The sequence below is a fragment of the Natrix helvetica genome (assembly GCF_964273705.1).
Source record: "Natrix helvetica genome assembly, chromosome: 2".
Classification (NCBI taxonomy): domain Eukaryota; kingdom Metazoa; phylum Chordata; class Lepidosauria; order Squamata; family Natricidae; genus Natrix; species Natrix helvetica.
In genome coordinates this window covers 83,066,707-83,093,373 of record NC_138552.1, presented here as the reverse complement: position 1 = coordinate 83,093,373, position 26,667 = coordinate 83,066,707, and the positions used below count along the sequence as shown (strand labels likewise).

At 37.6% G+C, this 26,667-nt stretch overlaps 1 protein-coding gene across 1 annotated transcript in view; it reads right to left on the bottom strand.

Moving 5' to 3' along the window:
* The window catches only part of CNTLN (centlein), a 216,945-nt gene that overhangs the window by 46,433 nt on the left and 143,845 nt on the right, over positions 1-26,667 (bottom strand). Inside the window, exons 15-17 of the mRNA XM_081940175.1 lie at positions 22,726-22,888; positions 16,876-16,948; positions 14,983-15,203 (exon numbers count right to left, since the gene is read on the bottom strand). Coding sequence (XP_081796301.1) covers positions 14,983-15,203; positions 16,876-16,948; positions 22,726-22,888 — 457 coding nt within the window. The remainder of the gene's footprint in view (positions 1-14,982; positions 15,204-16,875; positions 16,949-22,725; positions 22,889-26,667) is intronic.

The window sequence follows — 26,667 nt, the reverse complement described above, 5'->3', positions numbered from 1 at the left end:
GATGCTTAAGCGCATAGTGCAAAGAGGTTGCCAACTTTCTGCAGAGTCAATTGCTACAGACCTCCAAACGTCATGTGGCCTTCAGATTAGCTCAAGAACAGTGCGCAGAAAGCTTCATGGAATGGGTTTCCGTGGCCGAGCAGCTGCATCCAAGCCATACATCACCAAGTGCAATGCAAAGCGTCGGATGCAGTGGTGTAAAGCACACCGCCACTGGACTCTAGAGCGGTGGAGACGCGTTCTCTGGAGTGATGAATCGTGCTTCTCCATCTGGCAATCTGATGGACGAGTCTGGGTTTGGCAGTTGCCAGAAGAACGGTACTTGTCTGACTGCATTGTGCCAAGTGTAAAGTTTGGTGGAGGGGGGATTATGGTGTGGGGTTGTTTTTCAGGAGCTGGCCTTGGCCCCTTAGTTCCAGTGAAAGGAACTCTGAATGCTTCACCATACCAAGACATTTTGGATAATTCCATGCTCCCAACTTTGTGGGAACAGTTTGGAGCTGGCCCCTTCCTCTTCCAACATGACTGTGCACCAGTGCACAAAGCAAGGTCCATAAAGACATGGATGACAGAGTCTGGTGTGGATGAACTTGACTGGCCTGCACAGAGTCCTGACCTCAACCCGATAGACCACCTTTGGGATGAATTAGAGCGGAGACTGAGAGCCAGGCCTTCTCGTCCAATATCAGTATGTGACCTCACAAGTGCGCTTCTGGAAGAATTGTCAAAAATCCCATAAACACACTCCTAAACTTGTGGACAGCCTTCCCAGAAGAGTTGAAGCTGTTATAGCTGCAAAGGGTAGACCGACGTCATATTGAACCCTATGGATTAGGAATGAGATGTTACTTACAGTAAGTTCATATGCGAGTAAAGGCAGGTGAGCGAATACTTTTGGCAATATAGTGTATCTACAGAAAAGGAACTGGCTTTTTCTACACCTACAGCTGCTCTTCTAACCTGCTGCCAGTCATCTAAAGAGATTTTGGACTAATGCATGCTATTTACACTAAATTCAGTCAGTTTGCCCATGCATCTGCTGGCTTTTCTATTATCTACTGAGTTCATCAAGAAATGTATGTTGACTAAACAACAGATTTCCTACTATGTTTCCACAATATTGTTGAATTATAGTATCTGTCACAGCCTGTTAACTTTTTTTCCAAAGATATACGTATATGAATGTGAAACATATACTTTATTTTTTGTTTGTTTGAGTATATGTTTCTTTAAAAATTTAACATATTACTATTTAATTAGAATAAAATGTACCAGTCTTTGATATATGGAGTTTATTGCAATAAAAGTGATGTATTTCTCTGAGTAAACCGAATATCTAGGCTTGTGGAGTTGAAAAGGACTGGTCTCTATTTCTATCAACTGCTTTGTAGAAAACTGTCCAAGATTTTGGTTGAATTTAGATATTGTTTGAACTTGCCCTATATTTCTATTACAGAGATAAGGGAAATAGATTAATGCTATGTGTGACTGAATAAATTTTTGTTAAGTGAGGGTAACATTTGTTCTCATTGTACTTTCAGAGTACTTTCTTCTTCAACCATCTGATGTACTTGCAACAGTCCATACCCACCTACTTTCCCTGCTAAATGAAGTCTGTTAAAATCGCTGAAAGGATGAAGGGCGTGATTCATTGACATTATTTTTCTGATTTTCCTAGCCAGTGCTTTTAGTTCTGCTTCAGTCCAGCTATTCCAGCTGTACATCTAATGGCTGGAATTGTCCAGGTGTTCATTGCTTTGATTATTTTTCTTCCACTGAGTTTGTATGTTAAGTTCTTCACTCTCTTGATGGATTCACTTCTTCTTGACTTTAGTGTGGTTGATGCTATCATCTTGGAGGATGCCCAGGTATTTGTGATGACCATCTTCATCCAGACTTTTGATGTTATTTCCACAGGGCAAGTTGATTCCTTCATTTTTCGCTATTTCCCTCTGTTTGAGCATGGCACATTTGTTCAGTCCAACTCCATTGCAACATACTGCTGTATATATGGATAGTGTTGAGCAGTGATTCTATTTCAGATGGTATTTTTCCATATAGATCATCCATGTAAAAGAGATGGGGTAGCCTGGTAGTTGTTTTTGAGGTTTCATAGCCATGCCTGAGTTATTCAATATTGTCGCCTGAGGAATAAGTGCCATGACCACAGTAATTGTGAGAGTGTGTCTCTTTAAAATATTCCTGTTTGATATTAACTTTTCCCAATCTACAACCATTGACCAGCAACTGTTCCTTCCATCGTTCCATTGATCTTTGCACAAAGCTTATTATTATTGTTATCATCTACAATTTAGAATTTCTTTAATGGCAGAGCACATATTTATAAACTACCTTTGGATATTTGTTGGAAGACAATATGGTATATCACAAAATGTCAGGCAAAACAAAGCAATATAGCAGACTTTTTAACACCTAGTTTAGATAGTTATTAGACTTCATCAGCCTTTGGCCAGATTAATCTTTTATTCCAGAAGCACTCTTCTAAGACTCGTTGAATTCTGTCAAAGTAGTAGCTGAATGACAAAATAATATTGCACATGAATAATAAGCAGAAAAGTTAAATTAACATTTCATATTTCATACACCATACCTGGATGTCAGGGAAAGAAATACTTTATTTTCAAGTGCCTGACATTCAGCTGTTTCTTTAAGCAATCCAATGTTGACATCTCATTGAGTTGAATCTTTCTAATTACTGCTAATAGCCTATCATGACTTGATTCTCCTTGAAGTTCAGTTATCTAGTATAAATGAACATAACTTCAAGATATGCTCCACCAACAGCTCTGACAATTGTGTTTCGCTATATTATTATTGAAGTCATTCTAAATATGGTATGAAATTAACCAAACAGTTTTTAAGAATATTTAAAGCACCAAAAATCCCAATTTCTAATGAAGTGTTTGGTATACTAGTTAAAGCACCAGGCTAGAAAGTAGTAGTTTGTGACTTCTAATCCTGCCTTAACCATGAAAGCCAGCAGGGTGACCTGGGCCAGTCACTCTCTCTCAGCCCAACTTACCACACAAGATCGTCTTTGTGGGAAAAGCAAGAGGGGGAAGGAATATTAGGTAAGTTTGACAATTTGTATGATTTATAAAAACAACAAAGGTAGAATTTAAAAAAAAATCTTTAAAAAGTGTTTATACCCCAGAAGAGAAATGTAGATTAGCACTATCAACTCATAAATAGTTTAAATATTAAATTTATATAACACCCATCTCTCCAATATGTCAATCTTACAGAACATAAAATTATACTATATATAGTTATTACAATATTTTTAAATATGTTCTATAGCAAGGAATTAATTCCTATCACCCAAAACCAACTGATGACCCAAGCACAACCTAACAATGGTGCCCCTTGGCCCTTCCACTGTTTAACTAACAAGATATTAGGACTCAATAAGTGGTGGAAACTAAAATTGAGTGTGTAAGTGAAAAAGTAAAGGGATTTTTAGTTAGGAGGGGGAAATTTTGTGGTGCCCCTTTCTCTCGGTGCCCTAAGAACATGCTTATTTTGGTTAAGGTAAATCCAGGACTCAGTTTAGAGATATGATGAAGAAGCATATATAACCTTAGGTCCTTTCAATCTCTAGAAAATATTTTTATCTATAAAATTAATGAAACTTCTAGCAAGAATACCAAAACAATGTGAGATTCAATTAATTGGGGCATTTAAAAAATATTACATGAGGGTAGGAAAGACATTCTTATGATGTACCTAGCTTGAAAAGGTTGCTGATCCTTATTCTGTCATGACCCCCATGGCTATTAAATTCTTGCTACCTAGAAACAAACTTTGTTTACCTAGAAACAACAATGCTTATAAAGAGTAAGCTATGGATAGTCATACAACAGAAACCATTGCTACCACTGGCCTCTCAAATGAAACTACAATATATATTTAAAACATAAATCCTAGAATCACCTCTGAAAAGCCATTTCTTACATGACTGAACTACTCAAGCAACAGTCTATTAAAAAATCTATTTAAAAAAAAGATTGTGCATGAACAAAATTAACACTTGGGGCTTATGTCTCACTAGCAAGAATGACATCTGCCTAGAGCATTGATCAAGCCTAAGGCATGGAAATTAACTTTTACACTAATTTCTTTATTCCCTTGTCAGAAGGCAAATTATGATTACTTAGTGGGCAGAAACAACACTGACAGAAGACTGATTCTATTATCAATGTCATATTTGAAAAATAAGACATCACTTGAATGAAGTGAGCACATGCTTTGCATGTACAAGATTTCACCATCGGTTTCTGGTATTTTAAGGCAGGACTGAAGCCTCATATTTGAAAAATCCGGAGCTTTAAAACCAGAGCCATAAAGGAAGTTGAAAAACTGTTTAGTTAAAAATATAAAACCTGAAACAAAGCTGTGGTAAAGCACTTCTCTATTATTACCACGAAATTTATGTGGATATGACCACAAAGCCACCAGTAGTTGAGCCGAAGTCAAAGGAAATCTTACTTTTAGCCACTATTTACCCTATCTTAGAATTAGTCTCATGAAAAACGTACATGATGCTCAATCTGGGAATTTTACAATCCCTACAACTCATTACAAATTTAACACCAGCAATCCTAACTATTCATATGTTCAGATATCAGGCACAAAAATATGTTGCACTAACATTCAATGGGGGAAAAATGCTACCATCTGTTTTCCACTTAGAAAAATATAATGAAATTGAAATAAAAATTATGTGGAAAACCTGCCTTTAAAAAGCTTGTTTATTATTTAAGGCAACTATTTTGTACCAAATGAAGACAGTAACTCATTGCATACATAAAATGTAAGCAGGATTTGTCAAAATTTATTTTTTCAAAGTAAGGAGAGAATTTTTCCTGTAATTCCTCCTGTGCAATGATTAGAGAAGCAGAAGATATTAACACTCCACAGAACAAAGGAATTTGTTTTAAACTGGGCCACATTACTGATACTATAATATTATTACTAATACTTGCAAATATTGGTAATAAAAAGTATATTTGACTCCCAGTTATGAGTATATACCACTTGAATATATATATATTTATAAACATAAGTATCTAAATCTGCTTCTGAAAAGGAAAATTGCTCCCAAATGTTTAGATACATCATTGCTTCATTTATCTGCTATTAAATGTGCTGTACATTACTTTTTCTTTTTTTATCATTGTGTTATATATTACAGTTCACACACTTCTGTTTGATGTTCTCAACTAACATTAAAACACTTACCTGAAACTATCTGCAGAATTGTGAGAAGGCTAGTAATCAAGAAACCAATAAAATATGGCACAATCCAATTCTTCAGATCTTTATGTTTTAGAGAAAAGGATATCTAAAATAATTTGAAAACTCAATAGCTGGGAAAGATCTGAGAATCCAAGTGGTTTGGTTTCTAAAAAGGCAGGGACTATGCAACTGAGGCCAAAAAACAAAAACAAACAAACAAACCTATTATTTGCAATGCTGGAAATTTGAAGAATTACACACACATATAAATCTATTTAGCATATATGTTCATGATTTATGAGACTGCAGAGAATTTGCCTCTGCAAATCTTCTGATTTATTTATTTGCTTATGGTCCAAGACCAAGCCACTGTTTTAAATAGACATTATTCAGCTTAGTCTGAGTGTCAGAAATTGCAGGTCTGTAGATTCTTCCTGAGGTTGATGCTATCATTTCTCTTGTTTAGATGAGTTATTTGCTCAATATGTGTGTTCTTCATTTTTTGATCACCAATGACTGATTACATTTGAGCACCGTAAGTAACACACAGCTGCACTGTTTTTTTAATGCAAAAGAATTAGTTAAAATGAGTAGCTTTTTAATAGAATTATTGAATACAGCTAGTAACTGTAGCTGGCAAATCTCTCAACTCTATACTAGTTTCAGTTGCTAGAAAAACCTGAGATTATTCTACATCAGTTAAATTGTAGAGCAGAGCAGAAGTGGAGTGGCTTGGATTGGGTTGGGTTGGAGTGGGGTGGAATGGGGTGGAATAGAAATAGGAATAGGAATAGGATAGGATAGGATAGAATTCTTTATTGGCCAAGTGTGATCAGACACACAAGGAATTTGTCTCTGGTGCATAAGCTCATAGTGTTTGTATAAACAGCAAGTGATTAGGTCATGGGTCATAATCATTAGTTACAAACAACAATTGATAAATCATAAGAAACCAATAGGAGAAAATAGTAAGAAAAATGAGAGGATGAGAAAAGATAAGAAATGAGACAGTGCTGTTTCAATAAAGGGAGCCATATTCTCCATATTCCACCCTTTTAAAATAATTTTAATAACAAATGCTGCATTAGAGAGTCAGAATATTTTAAAGTATTGGACTGATCTAGGTTAACATTGTCCATCAACCAGTGACTCTGAGTCAGTCACTTTCCCTCAATCCAGGCTACTTGATAAGTTTCTTGTGGGGATATAATTAAGAGTCTGTTGTAAATCACTTGAGCTCTCAGAAAAAAAGGCAGTAAATAAGAATAAGTAATCAATAAGAAAGGCAGTAGTATATTGTGGAAGACAAACATTTCAAATGTTTTGCTGATACAGGCACACCGAATCCAAATCAAGATAAAGAAAAAGTTACAAGACCAAGGGAGAAATTTTTGCATTACAGGTGTGTGGATCTATTGCTACCTTTACTACTTTTTACATAGTTGATGTCATGTAGGAAGCTCTTGTTTGGCTCAAAAACAAGGCCTGGCTTTTCCCCCTTATATACAATTATTGACTAGTGTTATTCAGATCACAGAATGAAGTTCAACAGAGTGAACATACTCTGATCTCATATGCACTCTATTCAAAATAAGAGTGGTAAAATAATATGTTATTTCACAGAGTATTTCAAGTGACAATCATACTTTTCTAAATTATCTGAAGTTTAATGCTAAAAACATAAGCATTGCCTTTGGCTGAGCTAGAGCAGGACATTGAAAGAAAGAAGAGAGTCACGTTCAATCTCACATATACCCTTAGCTTGGACTCTGCTTTTCACACAGTTTATCTTACAAACATGATCCAAGTGACATTTCACAAATTCCTGGATAAATGTTGCTACACTCTGCCAGCAGAGAACAGGGTATGTCATGCACAGATCAATAACAGCACTGTGTTTCATCAGCCTCAAAATCAAAAGGCTTCATCTGGCAAAAGCCACAGCCAGAGCCCTTGAGGATCCAACATACAGTATGTGTACTGAGTACTCTACTTGGATTGTCTTCCACACAGGCTACCAATGTAAAGTAAAAAAGCATCTGAAAAGGCAGCTATTAAAAAGAGTGCAAAGGACTTTCATATTATAAGTACTAGAACAGTAAAATAAAATCCCAAGCTAGCTGCTAATTAAAAGATTAACAATATTTGCTATTTCTTAGGGGATGATGGTGGTTATATGAATATAGTATCTCTAAATAGTTTTGTCCTACAAATAATAAAAGTCCTAACGGACATCAGCCCCATCCAGAACATATTAACAGCCCCATCTGAAGCACTAATTCCTTGGTTATTGCTCCCCTACCTTTAACTAGCATTAATAAGAAGATTCTTAAACATGAATATATATAATGATAATATACGACAGTACGAAAACCTCAAAGTTCTTCAATGTTTTTCTGACATTACAATATTTATTGGTTACTAACTTGAATGACTTTAATAAGGGAATAGGAATAAAATCTAAATGCTATATTCTATTTAAAATATCTCATGAAAGCATGCCTGGAAAATTTGCTCCTTTAAGAGAACCATTACCTTTTCCCCTTGAAATATGAATCACAAATTCTACATAATCAGAATTTCAAAATGTGGTCTTAGTTCTCCAAAATGCAAATTTTATTTGGACTTAATAAAACAGTAGGTTTTTATTTAACAAAAGCAAAAAACAAGCTTCTTGTTTCAAGAAAGAATTAATCCGTATTCTTATTTTTAAAACTGATAAAGAACTTAATTTTTTCTTAATATATGATTCTGAGAGGCTTGGATTTTCCACATAAGGCTACAATTTATAATCTAGCATTCCTTTCTATATATTTTATTTCCTCAAAATGTATATCAGAAGTCAAATATAGTCCAAAATTGAGAACAGAAAGAAGACAAGCATACTGTACAGTATGGTAGTCGGTGTAATAATATTTCATTTCAAAATGCTGTTAAAAACTTTTAACTAACTGTAAAAACTCGTGTATTCTGTTTAGAGGTGCACAAACAGTCGGAGTTAAAAATATCTGCTTCAAATGTTGTAAACACAGAGCAAATCATACTCAAATCAAGTTTTCTCCAAGAATTGGGACAAGATGACGTTGGTTTGTTTTTTTTAAATTGAATTCCTACAGCTGTGGAGAACTGGAGAGTACATTAGTCAATAAAACAGCAGGCATAGGTTTCATCCCCGCTGACATTGACCGGAGTTAGTAAAAAGGAAGAGGGGGTAGTTTAAAAAAAGTCAGTTATGCACTTGGTTGGAGACTGAGAATCTTTTTGGACACAGGACAATGACTGATGCTTGTTTGGTAGCTCAGTTTAGTGTTGTTTTTAAATTCTTTGCCTCCAAATATCAAAAATATTTTTTCTACAGAAATTTTCTTAGGTAATGTTCCAAGTAGGGCTGGTGTGTCTTGAGTTCAGGACATAGCTGTGTGCATTTTCCCTGCTCCTTTGAATATTTCTGGAGACCTTCAAGCTACTTGCCGATTACAGTTGACACAATAATAATTCCTAAATCCTGAATCTCTGCAAATAGTCTGTAACTGAACTTAATTTAGTTCATACAACACCAAGAAAATGGCAGGAAATGTTTTTAGTTTCAAAACACTAAAGAGTTTAAAGTGCAAAGGAACAATTGTTACATCTAAGTATGATCAAATAGTTTTTGAAATGTGTAAATAGTTAAGTCACAATGGAAGTGCTAGAAACTTTATCTTTTTCTTCTATGAAAAGTATACTTAGTATAGTAAATTAGTGAACAAAAAAACAAATAGTATTAAATGTTTTGGGGAATTACTATCTTACAATAGCATAGGATTTTCCCCCAGGTTACAATCAAATAATTTAAGGTTCTTTATATTGTAATTGATAAGATGCGGGGAATATTGGCTTGCAAAGTATTCTCTAGGTTAGAAAGCCCAGCTTGCACACAGTAACATGAGTATGTTTGGGTAATAACTAGGTTTTGGTGTACTCAGGGACATTGACCAAACGATGTCCAAACAGTACAATGCTTACCTTTACCCACCGCTCAGTCTATATACTTTCTCAATAACCCTCAGTTGACCGCAATGACCAACAGACTCATATAGTGACAATCGTATTGTATGAAAGATTGTAACTTAGACTAAAGGAAAACTAAAAGATAAAGAGCTGAAATTAATGAAATAGAGTTTATTTTATTTATTTGTAAAATTTATTGGCTACCCACCTTACTATAGGCTAACTCTGGGCGGCCTACAGTTACATCTAAGTTAAAACATGGAAAGTTAAAATCAAACCTTAAAACCAATAGAACTACAACTAGAACTAGAACAGAATACTTTATTTAGCCAAGTGTGATTAGACACACAAGGAATTTGTTGCCCGTGTAGGAGCTCTCGGTGTACATGCAAAACAACACAGTAATAATAATCAGAATAATGATAGCAATAAGAGAAGGTAGCAGGAAATAGATTGTGAAATTAAGCTTTCCTCCTAGAATAGAATATTTGGAAAGTCTTATGGAAAAGAATCTTTGGGCAGAAGTAACACTTTTTCTATCTTAGTTGGTCTATGGTTATAGCAAAACCAGGTTTAGTTCATTCTCATTCAAATTTAGGATTGGGAACTCATTTAAATAGTAGACTATGGATCTAAGAAATGATGCTTCATATGTAAGGTAAAATAGTTTTTACCATTCAAAATTGAATGAAATCCTGGTGATTTCAGGAGCATATCCCTGTAGCTGCTTTGGCAACAACATGCAAAGATTTGCTGCTGGATTCTTTTGGAATCATTTGTGAACTTTCCAATCTAGGCTACTACCCTGGTATTTCTTGGTGGTGTGTTTAATATTATTAAGGTATGATCTTGCTGAGTTTAGTCAGATAGGCTGCCTGCTCTATTGCAATTCCATAACCTACAACCCAGAGGGGAAATTCAGCAGGTTTTGACAGGTTCTGGAGAACCGGTAGCGGAAATTTTGAGTAGTTTGGAGAACCGGCAAATACCACCTCTGGCTGGACCCAGAGTGGGGTGGGAATGGGGATTTTGTAGTATCCTTCCTCTGCCACACCCACCAGCCACACCCCACAGAACCGGCAGTAAAAAAAATGAATTTCACCACTGCTACAACCTACATTTTAGGGAATGTAAAGAATTTGGGACTGAACAAGAGCAGTAAAACTGAGTTGATTTTGAAGAATAGTGAAAAAATAAAATGCAATGGCATTTTTATTTTTTGAGGGTGCCTTTAAAAAAAACTGAACACATGTATCTTTTTTTAAAGTTATGCCAAATGGAAGCAGCAGCTAACTCTAAAGTGTTCAGAAGTCTTTCAGTGTAAAATGAAGAAAGCATCAGGTAGCGAAGATTTCCTTTTACAAATTACTAACAACGCTGGAAATGTTCAAGAAGTGCCTGCAGTGGATTTTAAAGTACTATTGCAGGAATTCTTTAGGTTGAAATATGGCAATATCAAACAGAGACTTTAAAAAGAAAGAGAACAGTTACACATCTGGAAGAATGCTCCTGAAGAACTGCTTTCAACTTTTGTGTAGTGCTACCCAAAGGAGCTGCAAACAGTTACCTAGTGGGTTGAAAGTCTGTTCCTTTTTAAAAATCCTGGCCTTTCCAGATGAAGATGGTTCGCTCTGCTACTAAGTCCTTTTCTGATGTCAAAGGCAACCGATAAAACAATACAATTACTCCTATGGTGCCACTTCTAGAGCACTATGGGAACCATAGCAAAGGATTCTGGGTAACTTTGTAGTTGTGGCTCCTTTATAATTGGGTTGCTACATTTAAAAGACAATAATTACTGATTTAAATTACAATATGGCAGTTTTGCACTGAATTGTACATCCCTTGTGTCTCTATGTGTTTTTGCTGTGCAAATGTTATATCTTACCCATGTATAATTGTCATTACTCTAGTACATACAGCAGAGGATGTCTTAATCTGAGCAGACATCTGGTGATGAAAATTACAGCACTGCCATCAGGCATGGGGAATGCAGGAGAAAGAAAACAACAACCTTCAAAAAAAAGTTTTTTTCCTGGATTGTGCCCATAATGATATTTTGCAAAGGAATCTCTGAAATATCACATCCCTTCACAGCAATATCAAGATTCTGTGATTTTGAAACACTGGTTGCACAATTTAATTTCCTTATTTACAAAGTCCTTTAGATAAATATGCATTATGAGTCTTAGGAATGGCAGGCCACATTTCTTGATTTGCAATAAACCTATAGCAGCATTGCAACACGTCATATGCATAAAGCTATGCTTTTAAAAATACAGTAAAAGGATTACCCAGAGTCACTTCATTAAGTTGGGTGGCTATAGAAATTGCATAAATAAATAAATAAATAAATAAATATAACATAGACTTTTGTACTCTACTACAAACAATGTAATTACTATTATATGCTTCTACACACAACATGTGTCTATAGCTTTTCATCTACATCAATACAGCTACATAGGAATCAAGGGACATAGCCAATACTCAAATTGCAGATATTATAATAGTTAAATCAAAATAAAATCTAGAACATCTAAGTTCTCTTAAATTGAGAACAAATCTCATACTACCACAGCATTTGAGCATTATACTCAAGTGTGATTATATAAATATTTGTCAGTTAAAAGACTATTTTCTTCATCTCTATTTAATCAAAGGTTATCTTCTATATGTACAATATGTATCAACATTTACAAAGCTGAACTATTATATTACATGTGGTGTTATTATATGGAATAAAATTCTGTTAAGCTACTGGCATTTCAATTTTAAACTTTTTAAATCAATTCAGCCTTTGTTTTTGTTCCTATTCCATCCTTCTCTGTATTTCAGAGATGCCAAAGATCATATAGTATAGCATTTCTTATTACATCATGAGGAACATAGTACATGAAAATACCTGCTGTTGTTCATAGACTATTAAAAAATTCAGTATCTAAATCAATTTCTACTGAGAAATAGAGTTTCAGAAAAACAAGTTTTTTTTCTTAAATGCCTACATTTTATATCTGCAGTTTTACTAAAGGTATTTTATCTCCTTAATTGCTACTGGTCAACAGCTACAGCCTCTTTTAAAGGATAGATTACTCCTTTGGTAGCATTATTAAGACTATCATAACAGCAGATACTAGTATAGACATCTGTCAGAAGTCAACACAGACCTGAAGGCACAAATAATAAAAAAATATAAATATTTGAAAGTAAAAATTTATTTATAATTTCAGCTTTGAAGTCATACAAACCTACAGTTGTTCTGTGCAGTTCACATTTAAAAAATTAAAAATAAAACATACTTCAGAGACAAAAAAATACAGCTAACTAACAATCAAAGGGATTTAATTTGGTCTTTAACAATTTGTGGAAAAGTATTAGAGCAGTGCAAATCTCCAGAGAGATAGCATTCCAAAGCACAGGAACATGCTTCATGGGGCCCACAAAGTGATCCTACTTGATTGATGGGATCTGAAATGTCTCCACTCTAGCTGGTCTCACTAGACCAGTGGAAAAATATGGAAAAAGGCATTCCCTCAAGTAGCTGTGAAGGGCATTATAGTGATAACCAGGACCTTGAATTGCAGCCAGAAGTCAACTGACAGCTAGTGCAGTTTAAAAAATGATAGGTGTATGTGCTCGTATCACAGCACACTTAATACTGCATTCCCGCAACACTGCTCTGTACCAGTTATAATTTCCCTGTCTTCATCAAGACTAGGAAATTACATGTAGAGTGACCAAGGCTTAAGGATCTCCCTATCCAACAAGGGCGTACCAGATGAACCTGTGCAAGGGCCTCCTTGGTCACAGCTGCTATCACAGAAGTGGTGAGTGCAAGAGGATCACTAGATTGTGCACTAATTTCACATAGGAAGTTCAACCCCATTAAAAACTAAAGATAAAATGTCCCCAGAACTGGAGGTGGGGATGTGGGGATCAAACAAACAGCCATTTTGTCTTATCAGGACAGAACCTGAGTCTATTCCTTCTCACTCAAGCCTACCTAGCTTCCAGACACTTGGGCAGGTTTTCAAAAGCATCTGTTTGTTGGCCCAAGGTCAAGAGACATAATTAGGTATCATCAACATATTGATCATACCTGATCCCAAACTGATGACGTTACCCAGAAATTTCAGGTAGATATTAAACAAAAAGAAAGAAAAGGTCAAAACCTGTAGCACCACAGTTAAAAGTGGATGCTGAGAAAAAAAAATCATAATTGGCACATATTTAAATATTTTGCCTGGATTCTCACATCTGTTTTATATTATTTACTTCTTTTGTACAGCATTAATGTTTCTTATATGTTATGGCTTATCTTTTTATGTATTAGTAATACCAGCAAGAAAAAATATGGTGTATTATATTCATATCATGTGTCATATTTATGCCAGAAACAATACACCAAAAAGGGAAGATCCAAAACAAAAAACATAATTAATGAATAACTGCTGATTAACATTATTTGCTTGTAAAACAAAGTTACTATATTTATAGAATCAGCTGATCTTGCATTTACATGTAGCAATCACTCTCTCTCTCACAAGTAAATATTCTCATATTTAACACACAATTACTGTTACAGAGAAATTTATTTATTTTATTTATTTATATTTGGTGCTTCTAGACCGCCCCCTCTCCCAAAAGGGACTCGGGGCGGTGTACAGTCCATAAAGAATATCACAAAATACAATAAAAAAGTTAAATATGTACAGTTTGGAAGAGGTTAAAATGCAATTAAAAGAACTGTACAAAGCTATATAAATATAAGTTTTAAATCCCTAAAACAGACACAACAAATTAAAAAACCCCTAAGATCACCAGATAATAATACATTTGCCAGGAGGGACAGTTGTAATTATGCCAGGCCTGCTAATCGGAACAGGTGAGTCTTCAATTTTTGCCGGAAGGAGCGGAGGTCAGAAGTGGTTCTAATGTCGGGGGGAGGTCATTCCAGAGGGTTGGGCCCATCACAGAGAAGGCACTACTCCTTGGTGTCGCCCGTTGGCATTGCCTAGTGGACGGCACCAGGAGAAGTCCCTCCCTGTGTGAGCGAATTGGCCGCAGGGATGTATGTATACAGTCTGCGTTCTCCATCACAATTCAAATTATATTCGAAGGTGGAGATATAAAGATATAAATGCACTTGCTGATTCATGTTATAGCCCATAATTATATAAAAAGTAATATATCTTTATGAGCTGTGGGAGATGAACCAGGAAAAAATGCAAACTGACCAGTGCACAAAATACTGATCTTTTATGAAAATATGTTTGCCTACTAAAGTCAGGACAAGTACCATAATTATAAATGCATTCAGACATTTCAGTGGCCCTTTCTGTATAATCTACAGCAGTTCAGAGTTTTTGTAAATGTGATATAATTCTTTACATCAATTATCAGGAGAACCTGTCTCCATGGCTGCCATTTCTATTTTCATATAACTGATCGAGGAAAATAAATCATATGAAGGAAAATATGTATCGCTTGAGAAACGAACCAATTACAGCCTTGTCATCTTCGTATCTTGCCATTTTGTATTCAAAAGCATCGTACATCAACCTGATCTTTTCAGACAGATTTGTGAATCATCTGCATGATTTCAGTAAATAATATGTCCAATTTCAGGGTGATTTTCAACTTTGTTTGGAACTCATAGGCTTACAATTACAGCCCTGCACATTTAATTACTAAACAGATTTTTGTCATATCAAGACTACAATAAACTTTTACCTGAACAGTTTGTTTGCTGGCCTGAAGTTGCTGTTTCGTTAAATGCAACTGGGATATTAATCTTTTATTTGCTTCTCTGGACTTCTTGAGAGATGATACTGCTGTTCTTTTTGATTTCTGTACTACAGCCAACTGCTGCTGTAAAGATGTGATGCGTCCCCAAAGTGACATGGAGGAGCCAGGTTTCTGGACCATGATACTTCTAATCTTCTCTCTGTTAACTAAACAAGTTTAATATTGACCAATTACTAATCTGACACTACAAATCTGTTAGCTTAAAAAAATGGTTTTGTTTTTTTTTGCAAAATATTTTCAGCAAAACATCCAATAGAACCAACTCCAATCTTCTCTTGCAACGAAACACAATATATACTGTACAGTTGCAAGGATATATTTTCATATGCCTTAATGGCGAAATTGCAAGAACATTATATTTTGCTGGCCAAAATGGTAAACTTGCTTCATTTATATGAGTTGCTCCTCTTCATCGTATTATCCAGAGTATATTAACTTATGCTTCCAAGCAGAATCAGACAAACAAATAACTACATTGCAAACTATATTAAAAGTCTGAATTTTTTGTAGTCTCCTAGTGAAAAATCTAACTTGAAACCCCCCCAAAATTCTATATATCCTATAGCCTAAAAGACTGTGAATCCTTCTTATAAAAGATGAAATAGGCTGAAGACATTGAATTTTAAGATGAATGAAACACATGTTTTATTTAATATTATTAAATAACTATATCTGCCTGGCCAGGTCCTTGGGAAGGGCTCAACAGATGGACAAAAATGCCAAATCCAGTATAAACATCTGGCTGCCTGTACAACTGGTCCCAGAAGTTATCAGTACATTGGATGCCATACCGCAAAATCTTGGACAGCACTTAGAAAATATGAGCATTGACGAAATTTCCATCCATCAATTAAAACAGGCTACAGTGCTTGGATCCATAGATATACTTTGCCAATCCATTAAGGTATTCTAGTTTAGAGGAAGAATTTTATGCATATGAAGGGTAACATCAGCTAAAAGAATGGGTAGCTGTGATTTCACATTTTTATGTATATACTGTAGTAATAATAATCACAAATTATTTTTTATAATTTTAAGATCGCAAAAAGGTTAGAGTACTATTTTGCAGTCTTTTAAAAAATCTGCTTTCTACTCTGAGTGAGGAGCATAGCCCATAAAATCTGGAGTAGTGAAGGAAATAGCTTTGAGAATACATAAAGGCAGCAGAGAAAAAACCCCTACTTATATTAAGACAAGCTTAAGAAGCATAAAAGCAGGTACGCTCTCAGCAACTAGTCCATCCCACTTTAAGGAAATTCTTTTTACTTATTGATGTGTTCAGTTGATCTATCCTCTCTGATGCTGTTAGAGAGGTTTGAAATACAGCATCCACTGTAGTCTCAATTTGGCACTTTTTAAGCCACAGTACATTGTCTGTTTTATCCAGCTGGTGTTATGTTGAAACCCTTGCTAGTTCAGATTGAAGAAATTGGTCTCAAAGTCCTGACTACTAGGGATTAGAGAGGGAAGGAGAAAATATATAAGCAACCTTCTTATAGATGGTTTTTTAAATAAAAAAGAGGGGAGGGGACACACTGACAAATACACCTCCTGATGACTGGAACTCTACTTTAGTTAAACTGCCTTTTCTTACTATAAGGGAATATGAAATCAAATTACCCTAATTAAAAGACATCATTTTCTTGCTCTTTCTTGGAGAAGAGTAAATTTCTTTTCTTTAAATTATAATGATCTTGGTGCATCTATTTTATTTTAGATATTTGTGAGCTATATTGATGACTATTGTCAATCCAGATGCTTTCTATCCACAAATGTAAATATAATTTTGCTATTATAAAAGATTTTATGTATTCTTACCTTTGTAAGGATTGAATGCTGAATTTAGAATCTTTTTCCTTTGGACAGTTGTAACTAGTTCACTTTTGTTTTTCTACAAACACAAGAAAATTATTATATTCATAGGATTTACATGTTTCCACAAATACACACATACTGTTTGTGTGTGTGTGTGTAAAAATATGTATATGTATATGTATGTCTGCGTGTGTGTGTATACACACACACACCCTGTTTCCCCGAAAGTAAGACCTCCCCGGATAATAAGCCCAATTGGACTTTTGAGCGCATGAGCTAAAATAAGCCCTCCCCTGAAAATAAGCCCTCCCTGAAAATATTGCAACACAGCAGCAGCCATGAGGTGACCACACTTGCCACCTCCTGCACCTCAGAAATAATAAGACCTCCCCAAAAATAAGCCCAAGCATTTATTTTGGGGGTCAAAAGAAAATAAGACCCAAACACACACACAATTTTTCCTTTATAGCAAATCGTAGTAAAATCTTGGAACTAAAACAATCAATAAACAAACACAAATGCCACCTTTCCTCACACTCATAACTTTGACTTATCACGTTGTGTTGTCATACTGAGGAGCTTCCCCAAATAACTTCCATTCCATTGTTAAACGTTAGGAAGCCTTTATTTCTGCATGAAATGAAAAGACCGTTGTCTTACTTGAACGGTAGTTCTCTGTGTGCTGCGGGAGAATCCAAGCGTGGGTTCAACTTCTGTTAATCTGCCCAGTGACTGAGTTTTTTTAGAAGAGCTTTGGCCACTTCTCCCTGGCTCAACTGCCTTCAGTTTCTCAATGAAGACATGGACCTGGAAAAGTTTAGCGATGATGCAAAGCTTGTTCACACGTGGACGCTGGACCCCAGGCTTTTTGGGCGAGATTGGATTCTCCTACAGTGCAAAGAGAACTACCATTCAGGTAAGACAATGGTCTTTCTCCTGTGCGCTGCTTGGAGAATCCAAGCGTGGGATTTTCCCAAACTTAAGAGTGTCCAGGGCAGGAAAAAGATCGGTCCAGGGGCCTGTCCGCCACATGAATCCGCTGAAGCACCCATCGGCCAAAGGACGCCTCAGCCGAAGCGAATAAGTCCAGCTTGTAATTCCTTACAAAAGGTGATGGAAATGCCCAGGTCGCAGCTCTGCAAATTTCCTCCATTGATGCTTGTATGGCTCAGGTGGCCATAGTGGCTGCACTGCGAGTGGAATGGGCTGTAATGCAGCCCGGAACCTGCCTCGGTTGGTGTTCAAAGGCCATAGCTATGCAGGTTTGCACCTATCGTCCAATTGTAGAAGGAGTCACTTTCTTGCCCATGGAGGCAGGCTGTAATGAAACAAAGAATGATTCTGTCCGATGGAAAAAAGCCATCCTTTTAATGTAATGGCGGACTCCAATTTGTGCCACCATTTCTCAGTGGGATAGCTGGCTTTGGGGCAAAATAAGGTAAAAAGACCTCCTGTGATCTGTGAAAACAAGCGTTCACTTTAGGAATGAAGGTCGGGTCTAGTCTGAAAATGACTCTGTCTGGATGGACGATGCACAAGTTATCCTGGAGGCAAAGCACTGCCAGTTCCAGGATTCGTCTTGCAGAGGTGATCGCCACCAGGAAGGTGACTTAAAATGTCAACAGCCGGAGGCATAGATTTCAAAGGCTCGAATGGTGGATCAATGAGAGCCTGTAAAACAATAGCAAGATCCCATGTGGGATATCGATGAACCACGGGTGGCCTCAGATTTGCTGCACCCTGCAGGACATTATGTACACTTGGATGTTGCGAAAGGGAATTCTTGGCATCAGACCCCAGGATCGTGGACAAGGTGGCAACCTGTCTTCAAAATATGTTTGGGGTGAGCCCCTTGTCAAATCATGTTGCAGAAACTCAAGTATCTGAGAGATAGAAGACAAGAGAGGATCGATGTGTTTGGCGAAGCACCACCTGCAGAATGTGGCCCAGGACACGTTGTAAATGCGGTTCGTGGATTCCCGTCTTGAGGCCTGGATCTTCTGAATAGCCCGCCTGGAGAGATCGTCCCTTCTCAGGAGATCCTTCTCAAGTGCCAGATGGTTAGCTGGAACCACTGAGGCTCGAGGTGGACCAGCATCCCCTGACTGAGAGAGAGATCCTGTTCTGGGGTATCCTCCACGGACGGAGGATGGAGAGATTGATCAAGTCCATGAACCACGGACGTCTGGGCCAGTACGGAGCCACCAGAAGCACCTCCGCCTCTTCTGCTAGAAACTTCCTGATCACCTTTGGTATGAGGGTGAGCAGAGGGAAAGTGTACAGAAGGCCCTGAGGCCAAGGACAGTGGAGGGTGTCTGTCTCTTCGGCTCCCGGTGTCTGAAATCTGGAGAAACCTGGGAAGTTGAGCATTCTCCCATCAAGTAAACAGGCCCACTCTTGAAAAACTGAACTGTTTGGTTAGCTGGTGGAAGAGGTCTGGATGGAGACATCATTCCGATTGGTTCATGGTGGTCTGGCTCCGCCAATCCACCTGGACATTGGTCGTTCCAGAGATATGGCTGGAAATCTGCAAACGACCACCAATAGGAAGGTCAAGGTGTAGGTTACTTGGCTCCTCGGAAGGGTCTGCTGTCAGACCCTCAGAAAGGCCTCCTGCCTTAGGGTTTAGTTCTATCTCTGTCTCGGAAGGCCCGTCTGCCCTGGTATCTGTCTGTTCACTGGGGATAAGGTCGCTGAAACTGGAGGACAGGGATCCCCGATTCAGCTGGACGAAAGGGCTGCCTACAATAGTAGGGCAAGACTCTATGGACTGCCTGTCTGGAGTTGGACGGTAGAAACTTCTTCTTGTCTTTTTCTCCACTAACACAGGATCAAGGGCCTCACCAACAGGTTGGTTCCTTTAAAGGGAGCCAAGGAGAAAGTCTGGCTAGCAGTTGGTGGAGCGAGATAAGGGTAGCCTTGTTAAAAAACGATGCCGATGTAGCCGCCCTGATGGCCCAGCCTGATGCCTGATGTGCCTTGCGGAATGAGGTCTTCACGTTCTTATCCTCAACTTTCATCTCCTCCATTAGATCTGAGGGTTTGAGGGCCAAAAATGTCAAAGCGGCCACTGGGGCATTCACCTTGGACCATTGGAGAAGCTGCTCTAAGTCGGGACCAACTGAATAAAGCTTTTTGTCGCTCCCACTGGAGGCAGCCACTGGCCCAGGTTCCGTCCATTGACATTAGACAACGTCAAGGAATAGGTATGGGGAAGGAACCACCTCATGCTCTGGCGGGGGTTCGGTAAACACTTTGGTCCAATGATCTGAAGAGGAGCTAGACCCCACCCCCAGTTTTGTGATGGACCTGGCTTTATACAGGAGGCACTTGAAGAGCACAGGCTTGAAGAGGCCTGTAAAGGTTGGCCTATCTGCAGTCATGCCCTTATCCTCTGATAGGTCTTGGTCAACAACCTCGTTTTCGTCTTCCCCCACCAGTGATCCCTCACTGTGCACTGATGACCTAGGAGAAAGAGGTTCCTGCAGGGGTACCAAATCTACCTCCCTCTGGGCCTGCCTGTCCAGGGGTGGAGCATTCTCAAGTAAGTGTGGAAGCGAATGGCTCCTACGCTGAAAAGCAACTTCTATCCCCTGAACGATGTCCTCAGAAATATAGTCCAAAAGTTCTTGGGTTAGCCCAGGGACTTATGGGGCGAGGGAGGTTGCTGCCCCAGCAACAGGTGTCACAGGGGGGAGAAGATCCCTGGGGGATAACGGTTAGGTTAAATTCTGTTGCTCAGTAGAGAATAGGAGCGATTATTAGTCACATCCAATGGGCTCAGACTGAGTTGAGAAAACTGAAAGCAGTTGAGCCAGGAGAAGTGACCAAAGTTCTTCTAAAAAACTCAGTCACTGGGCAGATGAATAGAAGTTGAACCCACGCTTGGATTCTCCAAGCAGTGCACAGGCGAATGAAACATTCACTTCATGTGTATTAGCTCCTCCTAGAACAGAGATTCTTAAATTGTCCATCCAATTTCCCCTTTTTTCAGTCTGGAATAATGTTGTGACCCTAACCCTAACCCTAACCCCACCCCACCAAAAACCAGACAAACCATCACAGCAGTGATTGTTTCAAACTAGATCCTCGAATCACAATCAATCGATTACAAAGTGCTCCATTATCCCTAGACTATACCCAAATCATTCTCTTGGAGTGATTACCTCTAAGGACTATTGTTCTAGAATACTACTTTTTCATAACAATGCTTACTCTAGACTTTCCTTAATCTGTTTAAATATTCAAGCAAATATATGTTTCAATATTTGAACAGACATTTGCATCAGAATGTTGTCAGGTAGAAAGAGAATTTTCTGTTTGTTTATTAGTTAATCCAATTTACATAGCTGTCCATCTCACAAAACAAGGGAATCCGGACAGAATAAAGCAAGGCTGAAAGAATTAATAAATACCTAAAGCAATTATCTTTGTTGTTATTATTAAAAACTTAAAAACTATAGAAACAAAATTAAAACAAAGAAATGATAGGCAGTTAATATTGAAAAATTCTCCCTTTTTATGCATCTGTAATCCCATACTATTGCAAAATGTGATGAAGGTCGGTTTTCACATTGTTATTTCTAATAGGATTACTATACTTGTGTATGACTTATGTTTTGTATGAGCTGAACCCAAATTGTGTTGCATCAGAATGCAAACGCTTAAGACTGGATTTAGTGGTCAATTTATTATTGTAAACGTGAATGTACATAATATAATAGAATCTGAACATAGCTGACAGTTGTATAAGAGTTTAAATATAAATAATGTTGCACAATTTGAACACCTGCGTTTATTAATAAGTTTTAGAGAAACAATGGGAGTATGCAAATGGCATAAATTCTCTGTTTCTAAGTCATTCACTAATTTATGAGGAAATCTTTAAAAATGCTATTGAAATGGCAGTTACAAATTACTTGCCAATCCTCCCATTTAAAAAAGGTATATGTCCATATTATAAAGATTGGGATATGTCTGCATTATTTAAAGTGAGGAAATAGAAAAAATGATCTCAATTAATAAAGGATCTAAAAAAAATAATTTTCTAGAAGGAAAATTATTGGATTCAAGTATAAAAGATCATCCCTACTGCAAAATTCCTAGATGTATTTTTAAGAAAATTAAAAGGGCTAGTGAACTGTCCTTGGCAAATATGCTTTCCAAAACTCATAGTGACAACTATTCTCATGTAGTCTGACATAGTCCTTTTGGGTTGTGAACTTAAACTTTGGATCACTGGTAGTAGGTAAATGTTTGTATATTTATCTATCATTTTATATTTATCTTTTTATACCATTTTATAAGCCCAGAGTCACTCCAGTGGTGGGATGGGAGCAGGGGTGGGATTCAGCTGGTTAATTTTGCATCCAATTCGCTGAACCGGTTACTGCAAGGATTGGCTAACCCTGCCCACCCCTCCCTTCCTCTCCCCGGAGTCTCCACACTGTTCATCATGCCAGGTAACTGTAGGGCCCCAGCGGAGGATCTGGAAGGGAGAAAAACGGGCCTCCAGGAAGTCTGGAAACGGGCCCATTTCCGGCCTCTGGAGGGACTCCAGAGCCCATTTCCGACCTCCGGAGGCCCATTTTGGGGAAAGCCTCCGGAGCCTGGGGAAAGTGAAACCCCTGCTTCCGCCATGGTACAGGAGGCTGAGTAGGCCATGCCAACCATGGCTATGCCCACCCAGAAACGGGGCAGATAGTTGGTTGCTAACTTTTTTCAATCCCACCCCTGGATGGGAGCATTTACATTATATAATAGACAGTGTTATTCAGTTACTTTTATAAATATTTGTCAGTGGCATTAAAAAAAGCAGCACAAGTGAATGCACTGAAGTAATTCAAGCCTTACCTTTTTCTTACATAATTTCCTTTCATTTTCTGAACACATGTTGCTTAGGGTTATTTTATTATTCTCGATCTTATTTTGTTCTTGCTGTTCATTTCTTTTTGTCACTGAAATATGATGTACTGCTCTTGTCTCCAGGTTTTCAAAATTCAGTATTTCAGAGTCACTAAGAAGAATGCATTTGAAAAAAAAAAGATTTACCGGTCTTAGATTTAATTGTCTATAACTGACCAATTGTGGAACAAATAAAGTCATTGCTATAACTTCTGTACATTTAGAGTTATAGGAAATACACTTCTGCAGAACCCTCGCTGAGAACCTTCAAAACAGAAGACATTTTTGTCAGGAGATGCATCTTATACAGCATGCTCCTGGGAATGGTTCCCTTTTCTCAGTGATTCCTTGTTATCTGTGTGAATAAAAATATGCAGAGTAAATCATCCTGGATAACACACATATAGAAATAATTATTTGAAGAACCAAGTTGTGGGTAAGGGCTATTTCATTGTGCTATCCACAAATCCCAAACAAAGGTGATTAACAAACTTTCCCATAGAAATGGGGCAAGTGATCTTCTAAAAAATAGATAGATGACAGAACTACTTCTCCAAATAATACATCAAATCATGCCTAAACATCAAGACAGTACTGAATTGATGTTACAATGAAACTGTGATCATGTACAAATTATCAATCTTTGACAAGATTTTACATGTTGAAGAGGGAGATTCATATAATAGGGAAAAGTTGAAGAAGAAGGTACAGTTCCTGTAGAATATGCTTTGATTTGCAATTGAATATCTTAGTATAAGTAATGGAAGTCAACTGAGGAAAAATTATAGGGAGACCACTGGGCCAATTAATCTAAAAATCAGAAAGCATTTAGAAAGAACAAAAAGAACCATCAGGTTTCAGCTTATATATACGAAGCAGCATATAATGGAGTTGGTAGGAGATGCTTTCTAGTTCAATGTGCTGAGATGATGGCAAGAAAGAAAATAATGATATTTATAACGTACTGGGCATTTTTGAGGTATCAAACCAATGTCTTAATTTCCACATTTGCTTAGTTGAAAGTGCTGAATGAGGTATTTTGCTTTCCTGAGCAGTATTTGTGACACTTCTTGAAACAGAATATAACACTTGTTGCCCCTCACTCTAAATAAACTTTTCAGGTTTTCAAAGAAGGATGAACTGAAGGAACAAATAATCTCTAAATGAGCACTGATGAATTCCTAAGGTGAAGTTAGTTATTGAACTTCAAAAGGGTTCTCTATATAAGGTCCATTATCTCATAAGATGATTGTATGATCTTATCACTGGAAAGTGTTCAAGGGCATATATTTAGAATCAGAATGAATAGGAATAATAATAAGCTATTCTATTTTTTTCTAGAGAGGTTGAGCAGCTCAAAATCTACATCCTCTGATCTTCACATTTGCTATTCTCATTTTTATGTAACTTTCATACAAGTTTTATAGATTGTAATGCATGGGAAGTCACTTGTCTGTTTTAGCTATAGCGCAATAAAATTAGGTTGATCAATACCGTAAGTGAAAGAAATATACAAAAGAAGTCAAGAATGTGAAAAAGGAAGAGGAAACGATGTGCACATTCCACAATGCAGATGCCATCCCTCTCAGACTACTGCTGTTTTATCAGCAGTCCAGAGGTGGGTTGCTCCTGGTTCGGCCCGGTTCAGGAGAACCAGTAGTGGCAGCAGCGGGAGGCTCTGCCCACCTGCTGGACGCTTCTGCGTGTGCACAAGAGTGTCGTGTGCACGAGCAAACCGGTAGTGCTAGGATTTGCAATCCACCTCTGCAGCAGTCATATTATTTATGCAAAATGGAGATAATATGAACCTAAAGAGGGAGAACTTGGCAAACTTTATAAACAGGCAATCCCTACTAGAGGGAGGGAGGGAGGGGGGAGGGAATATAACTTAATGTCAGTTCAAGCTTTCTACTATAGCCTGAGTAAATAAGAAGCAAAAAAAACTATTGATCCTAGGAATGTTTGGAATTCTGAAAGCAGGAAAGAATGAGCTCAAGAAAAGAGAACCTCTAAACTCTAATCTCCTTATAAAAAGAGACCACAGAAGGGTTTGTATTTTGGGAGGGGGAGAGGGGAATGGAGGGGGGTTGAGAAATGTTTTCAAATAAGTCTCCTGTCTACTGTGTGGACAAATACCTGCAATTATCTTGGCAATATTTCAGAAGTGGTTTGCCATTGTCTGCTTCCTAGGGCTCAAAGCGAATGATTGGTCCAAGGTCTCCCAGCTGATTTTGTGCCTAAGGGAGGACTAGAACTCCCTAATCTCCCAGTTTCTAGCCTGATACCTTAAACGCTATACCAAACTGGTTCTCTCATGGGACGTTAGTCTTCCCTAATATGTACTGTAACAGGCTTTATGATTTGTAGAGGAGAAGGCGATCATAACAATAAATTAAAAACAATAGCAGGCCATAAGGGAGTACTTTGTTCACTGATCAGCTGTTCAGCTAGTGGGGCAGCCGCAGCACTGCAACTGGTGGTGGCAATGAGGTCTAGTAGCATTGGAGGCACATAAGTGCATATTTTGGGGCAGAAACAGTGAATTTATTGGCTTCTTTAAAAAAAAACTCAGGTAGACCATGTGCAGCCTGCAGGATATATGTTGAGCAGAACACATTGTTAGGACCAATTCAAGCTTGGCAATGATAAATTCAGCACTGGTAGCAACAAACTTTTAAACCTATATCACTGATGGCTCTACAGACGAAATTTCACAATAAGAAAATCTGGTTGCAAACAATTCATTTTGGAAGAAGTGAGGGTTTAGAATAATTCTTATTTTCCTTTTTCTTCAACTACAAAAAGCTGAGGGATAAATTTAGAGTGGGTGAATTCATTATAGTAATGACTACTGAAAAACTACGCTTGGTACTGAGCTTGCTGAAACGAGCATCAGGCCCCTGATCATTAACGATAATTGGTTTGTCAGTCAAGCTGATAGTGACATATAGACTACAGTCTACAGTGTAGCCTTGACAATAAGCTTCTAATTACAAGCACTTTATCCCAAAGGAAAGTTAACCGGAGATATTATCAATTACAATTAACCTATTTCATACATTTTTGGCATTATGGATGACATCTCTCTTCAAGGTACAGAAGAGAAATTTGAATATCCAGCTTTAAAGAACATGTCCCAAACTAAAATCTCATGGGCACAAACTCAAAAGTAAGTGGTAATCCACTATCAATCTGCTACACCAAGAGATGACAAACCTTTCAAATGCACTTACAAGCAGGAGCAGGGATATGTTAGAGCAGAGCTGTCAAACTTGCAGCCCACAGGCCAGATGCATCATGCGCTGGCCATGCCCACACCTGGTTTAGCGGAGGGGGGAAAAGTCACGATACATCACGTGACGACCAGTTTTGACACTCCTGTGTTAGAGGCATTAAAAGGTGTCTCTCGAAAACAGTTAGTAAAATGGTCAACAAGAGGGGACTATATTCTAAGTTTAGTTTTGACAAATGGGAATAGGGTATTAGAAGTCAATAGGGAAAACTTGGGTTCCAGTGATCACCAATGTACCATAATAGTTTGATAATATTTCCCAGCAAGAAAAATGAGTCCTAATCCCACTATATAGGGTTTTAATCAGAGACCTCACTTAAAAAAAGATACCAATTGAGCAAGTCCAGAAACAGGTAATAAAAATGGTGCAAGGTTTGAGAGATAAAATAATTCTGAATATGAACAGCTTAGAAGATAGAAGGGAACAAAGAGGAAGAGGACATGACTGAAATCTTTAAATATATTAAGGGTGTGAGTAAGGTTGTAGAAGGCGGTATTTTCAATATTAAGCAAACATCAAGAACACGGGCATAATCTCAAACTGACGGGAGGGAAGCTCAAAAATAACATTAGAAAGCATTACTTCCCAGAAAGAATAG